Source organism: Phyllobates terribilis, unplaced genomic scaffold (genome assembly GCF_046119375.1).
Source record: "Phyllobates terribilis strain yellow unplaced genomic scaffold, ASM4611937v1 Scaffold_3__8_contigs__length_932513732, whole genome shotgun sequence".
Lineage (NCBI taxonomy): Eukaryota > Metazoa > Chordata > Amphibia > Anura > Dendrobatidae > Phyllobates > Phyllobates terribilis.
This window is the reverse complement of record NW_027362763.1, coordinates 453,806,488-453,818,530: the sequence shown is the minus strand read 5'-3', so window position 1 is coordinate 453,818,530 and position 12,043 is coordinate 453,806,488. Positions and strand designations below refer to the sequence as shown.

At 41.2% G+C, this 12,043-nt stretch overlaps 1 protein-coding gene across 2 annotated transcripts in view; it reads left to right on the top strand.

Moving 5' to 3' along the window:
* Positions 1 to 12,043, top strand: part of ASCC3 (activating signal cointegrator 1 complex subunit 3) — a 702,790-nt gene that overhangs the window by 543,771 nt on the left and 146,976 nt on the right. For both annotated transcript variants that reach the window (XM_073675761.1, XM_073675762.1), the window contains exons 25-29: positions 2,075 to 2,295; positions 3,303 to 3,388; positions 8,535 to 8,701; positions 8,787 to 8,932; positions 10,641 to 10,761. In XM_073675761.1, coding sequence (XP_073531862.1) covers positions 2,075 to 2,295; positions 3,303 to 3,388; positions 8,535 to 8,701; positions 8,787 to 8,932; positions 10,641 to 10,761 — 741 coding nt within the window. The remainder of the gene's footprint in view (positions 1 to 2,074; positions 2,296 to 3,302; positions 3,389 to 8,534; positions 8,702 to 8,786; positions 8,933 to 10,640; positions 10,762 to 12,043) is intronic.

The following is a 12,043-nucleotide window of genomic DNA, read 5'->3' as shown; positions in this document are numbered from 1 at the left end:
ATTTTATTGCAATGTTGCGGAGGACAAAAAAACGTAATTCTCGTTACTCCATTTACCGATCGGATTATTTTTTTCTACATTTTCATAGATGGGACATTTACGAATGCAGCCATACGAAATATGTGCATTTTGTTTTTGTTTTTTTTGTTTTCTTTTTAATGTGGTAAAAGGTGGGTGATTTGAACCAGAGAACTGGTTGACATGGAGCAGATAAAACAGTAATTTTTTTCAAAACTGTGGCAATCAATACACTGTGTTCCAAATTATTATGCAAATAATATTTTCTCAGATTTTCCCAAATTACCTATATGAATTGCAGTCATTGTAATTTTCCAGTCAAATAACTATTAGAGTACAATTGAAAGGTTTTTGTACAAACTGCCTATGATAACTGTATATTTTTAAAAAAATAAAAAACTCAAACTGCACTCAAAATGCATGTTCCAAATTATTATGCACAGCAGAGTTTTCAACCTTTTCATTTTAATAAAGAACAAAAAAATGATCATTTTTGAAATTATAACCATTAGCAGGTTATTACAAACTGAAATCAAACAGTTTTCAACTCAAAACTTTATTCTAGGTGATGTTACATTTGCACATAGGACCCCTTGTTCGAAAGGAGCTTCTGAACTCTCTCGTCCATTGAATTCGTCAGGTTTTGGATGGTTTCTGCTTCAATTGTTTTGCATGAGGACAGAATACCCTCCCAGAGCTGTTGCTTAGATGTGAACTGCCTCCCGCCATCATAGACACTCCTTTTGATGATGCTCCAGAGGTTCTCAATGGGGTTGAGGTCAGGGGAGCATGGGTGCCACACCATAAGTTTGTCCCCTTTTATGCCCACAGCAGCCAGAGATGCAGACGTGTTATGTGCAGCATGAGACGGGGCATTATCATGCATGAAAATGATCTTGCTGCAGAATGCACGGTTCTTCTTCTTGAACCATGGAAGGAAGTGCTGTTTGAGAAACTCAACATACATTATGGAGTTCATCTTTACCCCTTCAGGGATCCTAAAAGGGCCGACAATCTCTCTCTCCATGATTCCAGCCCAAAACATTACTCCACCTCCTCCTTGTTAGCGCCGTAGCCGTGTTTGCATGGGGTGTCCATCAACCAGCCATCCTCCACTCCATCCATCTGGACCATCGAGATCATTTCATGCATGATAATGCCCCGTCTCATGCTGCACATAACACATCTGCATCTCTGGCTGCTATGGGCATAAAAGGGGACAAACTTATGTTGTGGCACCCATGCTCCCCTGACCTCAACCCCATTGAGAACCTCTGGAGCATCATCAAAAGGAGTGTCTATGATGGCGGGAGGCAGTTCACATCTAAGCAGCAGCTCTGGGAGGGTATTCTGTCCTCATGCAAAACAATTGGAAGCAGAAACCATCCAAAACCTGACAAATTCAATGGACGAGAGAGTTCAGAAGCTCCTTTCGAACAAGGGGTCCTATGTGCAAATGAAACATCACCTAGAATAAAGTTTTGAGTTGAAAACTGTTTGATTTCAGTTTCTAATAACCTGCTAATGCTTATAATTTCAAAAATGACCATTTTTTTGGTCTTTATTAAAATGAAAAGGTTGAAAACTCTGCTGTGCATAATAATTTGGAACATACATTTTGAGTGCAGTTTGAGTTTATTTTTTTAAAAATATACTGTTATCATAGGCAGTTTGTACAAAAACCTTTCAATTGTACTCGAATAGTTATTTGACTGGAAAATTACAATGACTGCAATTCATATAGGTAATTTGGGAAAATCTGAGAAAATATTATTTGCATAATAATTTGGAACACAGTGTAAAGTAAGTGATACATTGCTGGAATCTGGGTCTCTGTCCCTAAATCATGCTGCTCTCAGATGAGGTAGCAAAAACTTAGTGACAATTTTCTTTAAAGTGCCAGCATACTCCTCAGCTTTAAATGCTTTTTTAACGTCTGCATCTGTGCCAGTGAGTGCCATCTATTCTTTCCGTAGATGCTTAATATTAGAGTACACATTTGATGCACCTTATGAAAAGTAAAGCGATCCCCTCACCACTGATTATTCTGTTTCAGAATTGCTGGATTTGCAGCCTTTGCCGGTCACTGCGTTGGGACATAAAGAATATGAAGTCCTTTACAAGTTTACACATTTCAACCCCGTTCAGACTCAGATCTTTCATACGCTTTACCACACGGACACAAATGTTCTGCTTGGGGCTCCAACAGGTTCTGGGAAAACCGTAGCTGCAGAGTTGGCCATCTTCAGAGTCTTCAACAAGTATCCAACATCCAAGGTCAGAAATAAACTGAAGTTCAAGTGTAAAATAATACTGTGTGGGGCAGATTTACTAATCCTGTGTAATAATTAGCATCAATTTAGACACTTTAGTCTTAACATGGCCCAACTTTATCACAGGGGCTCATGCTGCATGGTAATTCTGGTTCATTTTACACCCCATTTTGTTTTCTCTTAGTTTTAAACTAGTTTTAAGCCAAAGAAACAGTGCACCCCTTAAATAAATTTTGCTTATTTTACAAACACCTTTAGTATGATTGTCTTTTTTAGACATTTTTTTTAGTGTCTATTAAAAGGATCTGGCAGCAGTTTTTGCTATGTAATCTGAGGGCCCCATGATGCAGGGGCTGATACCCTGATTCCAGCCATTTGTCACTTATTGTGATGTGTTGCTGATTCATTAATATCAGTGTATTATTAGCAGGAGATTATCACTACTCGATTAGGACTGCCTCAAGCCTCCTAGTCAACTGTTCTGCATAACCCCGTCCCCACCATTGATTAGAAGCTTTCTGCCTATGCACAGTGTATGCAAAATGCTGCCAATTAATGGTGTGGACGGGCTTATCAGGGCTCAGCATTCAGAGCACTACTAGATCTGTCACAGAGAAAATAGTGATTGTATCAGATTGACAGCATGTAGACCAGCAAGTAACACATCACTGGAATTATGGCCTCTGTCCCTATATCATACTGTTCTCAGATTACATAGCAAAAACCTGCTAACAGATTACCGTTACGGTGTAAAAAGTGTCTAAAACCCTTTATAATTGCTGCACATGGCAAGTACACCAGAATTCTGGCTCAGTTTTAGACAGAATTCTGTTGCATTTAGTTAGTAGTGTGTTCTGTTACTCCATGTTGCTACCATGTATCAGTAGGTTGTATGGTGTGTAGTATTGTATGTATTCATTCATAGGACAAGTAATCTATTCTGTGTAGTCCCTGTACAGTTATACGAATATAAAACAGCCTAAGCTTTTTCCATTTATCTTGCATTCATAGGCAGTCTATATAGCTCCATTGAAGGCCCTAGTCCGTGAAAGAATGGAGGACTGGAAAGTGCGGATTGAAGAAAAACTTGGCAAAAAGTAAGTAGTAGACCATTTAAGTCGTTTTCCTGCCATAACTTTTTATCTCCTATCCACAGGATTAGTGATGAGAATCTAATGGAGGTTATGAGGGTCTGACTGCTGAGGGTTGCTGCCAAGCTTATATACTGTTATCCAATGCACGATGAAACCCAGTGCGGCAGATTTATTTATGTGCACCATACTAAAGAAAACCTGTCAGCTAGGTTTTGTAATTTAAAGTAAAGACCTAGCTGAGATGGTGCTATAATGCAGATTAAATTGATACCTTTGGTGAAGAAATCCGCTTTGTTGCTCTTCTTTAATCACCATTTGAAGTTTTCTGCTAATTAGATTTTGGTGTACAGGGGTTGTCTGTGATTTCCCGGCCCCTCCACCTGCCTCCAGTCTGTGATTCCCTATCCCCTCCGGCTGACTCTGATCTTTGAATAACAGGTCACTGCTGAGATTTCAAACAAAGGGGGTAGGTCATTCACCGACCGGAGGCAGGCGGAGGGGCCGGGAAATCACAGACTGGAGGCAGGCAGAGGTGCTGGGAAATCACAGACTGGAGGCAGGCGGAGGTGCTGGGAAATCACAGACTGGAGGCAGGCGGAGGTGCTGGGAAATCACAGACTGGAGGCAGGCAGAGGTGCTGGGAAATCACAGACTGGAGGCAGGCGGAGGTGCTGGGAAATCACAGACTGGAGGCAGGCGGAGGTGCTGGGAAATCACAGACTGGAGGCAGGCGGTGGTGCTGGGAAATCACAGACTGGAGGCAGGCGGAGGTGCTGGGAAATCACAGACTGGAGGCAGGCGGAGGTGCTGGGAAATCACAGACTGGAGGCAGGCGGAGGTGCTGGGAAATCACAGACAGGGAGGAGAAGACCCATTGTATAGTCCAGCCCTAGTGCACCAAAATCTAATTAGCAGAAATTAGATAGATAGGAAAGATAGGAGATAGGAGCTGCTACTGGTAAGATTCTATGCAGATAGCTCCTCTTGTCTACATGGAAGCTGCCATCTCCTTTCTCAGTAATGGACAAAGTCTGTCTTCACTGAAAATAGATCTTACCTAGAATTGAGACTTGATAATGATTGATCACTTATGGCAGAGAAAGAAGATATTTTTTCTGATAAGATATATTACAAAGATGCTTATTTTCACGTGTACTATCGATTTATTAAATAAAAATGTAAACAAAGGTTACACTTTACGTATACTGTGTAATTTATAAATTGAAATCCTTCCTAAATGTAAACCTAAATGGGTGTTTAGCTGTCTCTCTCAATCACATAGAGTTTGAATATACTATTGTAATCTACATTATTGGCACCTTGATTGTTTTATATCAATATCTTCAGAAATATCAGGATATATATCAATTGTGTGTCATTAGAGTATTTTAATAGCATGTCCAAATACATTCAGTAAAGCAGTCAATATATGCAGTCCTTTAAAGAAATAAATAAAGAAGAAACATGTGCCCTGATTCATCAAGACCGGCATTGCTCATATCTGTTTTGATCAGGGGGTGCATTGGAGTCAGAGGTGTCTGATTAATTAAGAAACACATGCCTCTTAGTGAATCTGGAGCGCTTTAAAAAGTTGCATGCGCCTCACCACAAATCTTACTCCAACCTTGCATCGTGCTAACATTTTCAAACTTTTCAAAGTGTTTTATACCAGAATCTGTCATAAACACTTTGATGAATCGGGGACATAGTGTATGACATCTTGCACCTGTTTGCTGATAACTTCTTCTAATTGAATTTTCTCAAGTTTATAAGGTATGTTTCTCCTAACCGCAGATTTCAGCTCTCTCCAAAGAGTCTCAATTACATTGAGATCAGGATTCAGGGTAAACAGGGTAAAATAGTCCAAACCATTCCTTTATACACTGCTCAAAAAAATAAAGGGAACACTCAAATAACACATCCTAGATCTGAATGAATGACATATTCTCATTGAATACTTTGTTCTGTACAAAGTTGAATGTGCTGACAACAAAATCACACAAAAATCATCAATGAAAATCAAATTTATTAACCAATGGAGGCCTGGATTTGGAGTCACCACCAAAATTAAAGTGGAAAAACACACTACAGGCTGATCCAACTTTGATGTAATGTCCTTAAAACAAGTCAAAATGAGGCTCAGTATTGTGTGTGGCCTCCACGTGCCTGTATGACCTCCCTACAACGCCTGGACATGCTCCTGATGAGGTTGCGGATGGTCTCCTGTGGGATCTCCTCCCAGACCTGGACTAAAGCGTCTGCTAACTCCTGCACAGTCTGTGGTGCAACGTGACGTTGGTGGATGGAGCGATACATGATGTCCCAGATGTGCTCAATCAGATTCAGGTCTGGGGAAACGGGCAGGCCAGTCCATAGCTTCAATGCCTTCATCTTGCAGGATCTGCTGACACACTCCAGCCACATGAGGTCTGGCATTGTCCTGCATTAGGAGGAACCCAGGGCCAACCGTACCAGCATATGGTCTCACAAGGGGACTGAGGATCTCATCTCGGTACCTAATGGCAGTCAGGCTACCTCTGGCGAGCACATGGAGGGCTGTGCGGCCCTCCAAAGAAATGCCTCCCCACACCATTACTGACCCACTGCCAAACCGGTCATGCTGAAGGATGTTGCAGGCAGCAGATCACTCTCCACGGCATCTCCAGACTCTGTCACTTCTGTCACATGTGCTCAGAGTGAACCTGCTTTCATCTGTGAAGAGCACAGGGCGCCAGTGGCGACTTTGCCAATCCTGGTGTTCTGTGGCAAATGCCATTGTCCTGCACGGTGTTGGGCTGTGAGCACAACCCCCATCTGTGGACGTCGGGCCCTCATACCACCCTCATGGAGTCGGTTTCTAACCATTTGTGCAGACACATGCACATTTGTGGCCTGCTGGAGGTCATTTTGCAGGGCTCTGGCAGTGCTCCTCCTGTTCCTCCTTGCACAAAGGATGAGGTAACAGTCCTGCTGCTGGGTTGTTGCCCTTCTGTGGCTCCCTCCACATCTCCTGGTATCTGCTCCATGCTCTGGACACTGTGCTGACAGACACAGCTACCCTTCTTGCCACAGCTCGCACTGATGTGCCATCCTGGATGAACTGCACTACCTGAGCAACTTCTGCCGGTTGTACTGTAGACACCGCCTCATGCTACTGTACCTCTAGGGGTGAGAGCAATGGCAAAATGAAAAAGTGACCAAAACAACAGCCAAAAAGGATGAGAACAGTGAAATGGTCTGTGGTCACCACCTGCAGAACCACTCCTTTATAGGGGGTAACTTGCTAATTGCCTATCATTTCTACCTGTTGTCTGTTCCATTTGCACAACAGCAGGAGAAATTGATTCACAATCAGTGTTGCTTCATAACTGGACAGGTAGATTTCACAGAAGTGTTATTGACTTGGAGTTACATTGTGTTTAAGTGTTCCCTTTATTTTTTTGAGCAGTGTACTTTTATCATATCCTGCAGAAGGATCCATTTTGTTCAACTCAGACCTCGTTTTCATACACTTGGTAGTACATTTCCTTCTAAATGCTCATCATCCATAACCAAAATGCTGGTATGCACTGCCTTAGAGCTCTAGTTTGGTTTCATCTGTCCATAGAACATTTACCAAAAAGATTGTGTTTTGTAACTTTTGTCACAGTTCCTTTGTTTTTTTTATGCCATTCTCTGAGCAGTGTGGTCTTCATTGGCCTTTGCCCATAGATCCCTGTTTTTTTTCACTGTGCAACATATAGTATTGGTTGAAACCATCACTCCAGATGTCTTAAGGTCAGCCTGAAGTTCTTTGGATGTTATTTTTTTGCCACATTTCGAACCAACTTTCTTAGGTTTCTGCGATCAATTTACCCCTCTTTCCACCTTTTAGACTACTTGTGCTTGATGATAATAGCATTGCTGGTCTTCTCAGACAGTTTTCTTGGAAGATGGAATAATACTAGCTATCAAAGGGGTTATCTACTATAAATAAAATGGTGTAAAGTCCATTAAATAACAGTCTCCCTGGGTCAAGACTTTCCACTACTGCTGCAGTCTCGGTGTTGTAACTATAGTTGTAATGTCATGTCCACAACGTGTGTCACTGTTTTAGCCACCCCCTGAGCTCACTGTTAGTGCAGAAGTTCACAGCACCCGCCACTGAGCACAGTGACTGGCTAGAATAGTGACGTCACCTCTCCATCTAGCCAGTCACTGACTGAGCTAATCAACAATTGCGCTGAGCTCAGTGTCATGTGCTGTCAACCTGTGCTCGAGCACTGAGCTCAGTGAGTGGCTAGAGCCGTGACATGTGCTGTTCACGTGACATCACCGCTTTAGTCACAAAACAGGGAGCGGAGCAGTGTCGGGGAGTGTGAGTACCTGTATTTGATGAGTTTATTTTTTGGACTTTACACACTTTGGGGACCAGTTTATTGAAAGTGGACATACTCAGTATGAGTGTGTGTTCCTTATCATATAATTATAATTTAGTTGCTAGCTCAAGGTGTATTCTCTGACAACAGCTATTCTTATATATGTCTATTTTGAACAGTGCCCATTGTCCGCGGATCATTCTACTTCTCTGGTAGATATTGTTGTATATTTTACTATCTACATTTATAGAATTGTATAGGTGGAAAGTGGTGTGTCCAGGCTGATATAGCGCACACACACATTTAGCTATAATGTAGCAAATGGGGGAAGCACTTCTTTGTAGCCTACACATCAATATAACATTAAAAGCCTAAACTATACTGACATCATTAAGAAATAAACGGTTGGTAAACCTAATGACTGTATCTCCTCAGACTACTCTATAGGGGTCTATTTAACAATCTTCCTTTCATGATACTCGGAGTGGAACTGGAAAAATAAACCAACATTAATATTAGTAATAGCTATGATTTTTTTCTATTCTGTTCATGCTTGTACTGATGTTACAGTCTATATGAGGCATATTGTCACAATTCCCCCACATCATTTATAACAGAGGAGCCATAAACACACACAGATCAGTTGTGGGATTTATTGTAATGCGATTAAGAGGATTGATGTGGGATTTGATAGTGATGCCGATCTTGGAAGGTGTGTGGTTCTATGAATAATGACTTAACAGAGTATTTGATCATTATTGAACTTAGCAGACATATTTTCCCATTAACAGAGTTGTAGAGCTGACTGGAGACGTCACTCCTGATATGAGAGCCATAGCGGAAGCCGACCTAATCGTCACTACCCCAGAAAAGTGGGACGGTGTAAGTAGGAGTTGGCAGAACAGAAGTTACGTGCAGAAGGTTTCCATTTTAATCATTGATGAAATCCATTTGCTTGGTGAGTAGGGCTGAAAACAATATATCAACAATGGTTACATTTCTGTTGTACCTATTCATGCACTTCTACTTATTCTTATTTTTAGGGGATGAGAGAGGACCCGTACTGGAAGTCATTGTGTCTCGGACTAACTTTATTTCTTCACATACTGAGAAGACAGTGCGAGTTGTTGGTTTATCAACTGCTCTTGCAAATGCCAGAGATCTCGCAGACTGGTTGGGCATTGGGCAGGTAGGTAACCTTTGTTTAATGCAAAAGCAGAATGCATCATGGCAGTAATTTTACATTCAGGGTTTGATTCATCAAAGCTGATATGCCAGAATTCTGGTGTAAAAAGTATTGAAAAGTTGCTACATTTTGGCTAAAATGTTGTGGCTTTTAGGGCATTCTCACGCCACTATATGCCCTGACTGTAGTAAGATTTGTGGCAAGGCTCTCATTAAGGAAAATCACCGGTCTTGATGAATCAGGACCTTAATGTGAAACTACAAATATACAACATAGATAAGACAGTCAATATAATTGTATTAATCAGCTTTTACATGAACAAGTTATATGTCAATTCAATGGGCACTTAGCACTAGTCTTGCGGCGCTGGGGTCCTGGGTTCAAATCCCACCAAGAACAACATCTGCAAGGAATTTATATGTTCTCCCCGTGTTTGTGTGGGTTTCTTCCTGGTTCTCTGGATTCCTCTCATACTCCAAAGACATACTGATAGGGAAGTAAATTGTGAGTCCCAATGGGGACTGTGTTGATATTGTCTGTAAAATGCTGCGGAATATGTTGGCGCTATATAACTGCAGCCCAGCATTTTGGGGGATAGCCTGGTTTCTACAGCTTCTCTCTAGGCCTTTTGTCCCAGGTCACATTGCACCACGTATAATTATATGTCTCTGGAACTGGCAACTTTACAGAATAAATGTTCTGAAACATCAACCTACTCCTGAGAAAGAAAATAACTGAAGTAATAGAAAGAATCAAGTAAGATACAGAATGTTTTAAGTATTTATTCAAGAGGACTATAAGTCATTACTAGATCTTCTAATTATGTATGGGATCTACTGCCAGGGATTGTGGCAGGAAAGAAAATTATTTATTTTTATTAATATATTTTAGTTAATTCCATAACATATTTAATTTTGTCATGAGAGATTAGGTTTAAAGTGAATGGCCCGATGTTATGACTATTTCATTTTTCTTATTTAATATATAACTGAAAAATTTTGTATTTATTGCCTAGATATGTCGGAGTTGTGTTTTTATTTTATATAATGACCAAAAGTCATCATTCTTACTGCTATGGATTTATATTATAAAAATGTAGCTGCATGCAGACACAACAAGTTAGAGATAGAGGAGTTTACAGAATGCACCCTCCATTGAAATCAGTAATGAAACAATATTCCGTTGACTTTTGCTCCATCCACCACTATTGGTTTTTAACTGCAATTTAAGGAAGAACATTAATTTTTAAAGACCATGTACAGCGACAGCGTTGTATGTTTAGTGCATTAAAAATGTTTAACTATTTGTGTTCAGCAGAGTGCGTGTAGTTCAACACACTTTAGGCTGGTTGAATCCATTCAGTCTCAAGCTTCAGAACTTTCGAGATCAGCTCCTGGTCAGTCTCCAGCCTCTCATCCTCCCCATCTGAATGCTTATCTAATCTCAAATATAATAAAATCAGATTTGATCTTAGATGAACACTCCGAAAAGGAGAAAGAGAGGATGAGAATGACAAAACAGTGCCAGTTGTCAGCATTGAGAGTAACTGGATCAAGCAGCTTTTAGTGTACTGTAATACATGAAAGCTGCAGATGAAAAATAGTTAAACATCTTTATTATAAGCTTTTTATCACATTATAATGTACAGCTCACAGAAAAAATATGCAAAGCTGTCCATGGCCCTTAACATAAAGTATTTCCTTTTTTTCAGATGGGGCTGTTTAACTTTCGTCCATCTGTGCGACCAGTACCTTTGGAAGTCCATATTCAGGGCTTCCCTGGACAACATTATTGCCCTCGTATGGCTAGCATGAACAAACCTGCTTTTCAAGGTAAGTGTCTAACCGATAAAATAAGGTCATCAACATTGTCACTGATTTCAGCTACTAGGCTTTGTGTGCTTGTGGGAGGCTCCTGCAGTACAGTGTGTACTAAAAGCGCACCTGTCAGCAGGATTGTGCTCAGTAAACCACATACACTGTCAGGTGGGTGATATTACTCTGAATAAAATGATACTTTTGTTTATGGAATCCGTCCTGTGATTCTTTTATAATCTTTATTTTCAGTTTGGAGATAATGAGATGCTTGTGCTTCGGGGCAGGCCTTTGGGGAGGGGCTTTATGTGGTGCTCTGCTTATGTTTTCCACTGTATGCCATCTGACAGGTCACTGATCCTCCAGTGACCTGCCTACTATTTAAATACTGCATATGTAATTCGGTGGTTGAAATGAAGAAATTTACATGCAGCAAAATGGCCCCAGTAGAATTTCTCGTTTGCCGATAGATGCTATTGCGCAAGCGCGGCCGGCAGCGCCATATTGCTGCAGTCAGATTTTTTTTCCTCCAGCAAAATGCCGCCCGCTCGTGCACAGTACCATCTATCGCTTTCCGATAGATGCTACTGCGCAAGTGCCGCTAGCAGCGCCATTTTGTTGGAGGAAAAAAAATTGCCTGTAGCAATATGGCACCGCCGGCCGCGCTTGCGCAGTAGCATCTATCGGCAAGCGATAGATGCTACTGTGCATGCGCTAGCGCCATTTTGTTGGAGAAAAAAAAATTGATTGCAGCAATACGGCGACACCGGCCGCGCTTGCGCAGTTGCGTTTCAGATATGCTACTGCGCATGCACGGTCAGCGGCGCCATATTGCTGCATGTAAATTTCTGGATTTGTACCACAATTATACATGCAGTATTCAAATAGTAGGCAGGTCACTTAAGTCACAGTGACCTGTCAGAAGGCATACAGTGTAATACATAAGCAGAGCAACAAATAGAGCCCACCTCATAGGCCGCCCCAGAGCACGAGCATATCATTATCTCTAAACTGAAAATAAAGATTAAAAAAGAACCACAGGACAGATTTCATCAACCAAGGTATCATTTTAATCAGTGTAACGGCGCGAACCTGATAGTATTTGTGGTTTACTGAGCACAATCCAGCTGACAGGTGCGCTTTAACAATAAGAAGAAGTAGAGGCTGTAGGGTTGAACCACAAGTAAGTTTGAATTCTCAGACTTGCCCGTGTGAATACAGGAGAAATAATTTACCTCCCTGGATACTCCAGTGAACTTTCAGCATTGAATGATGTGTTTAGTAGCTGTATAGCTTTCAG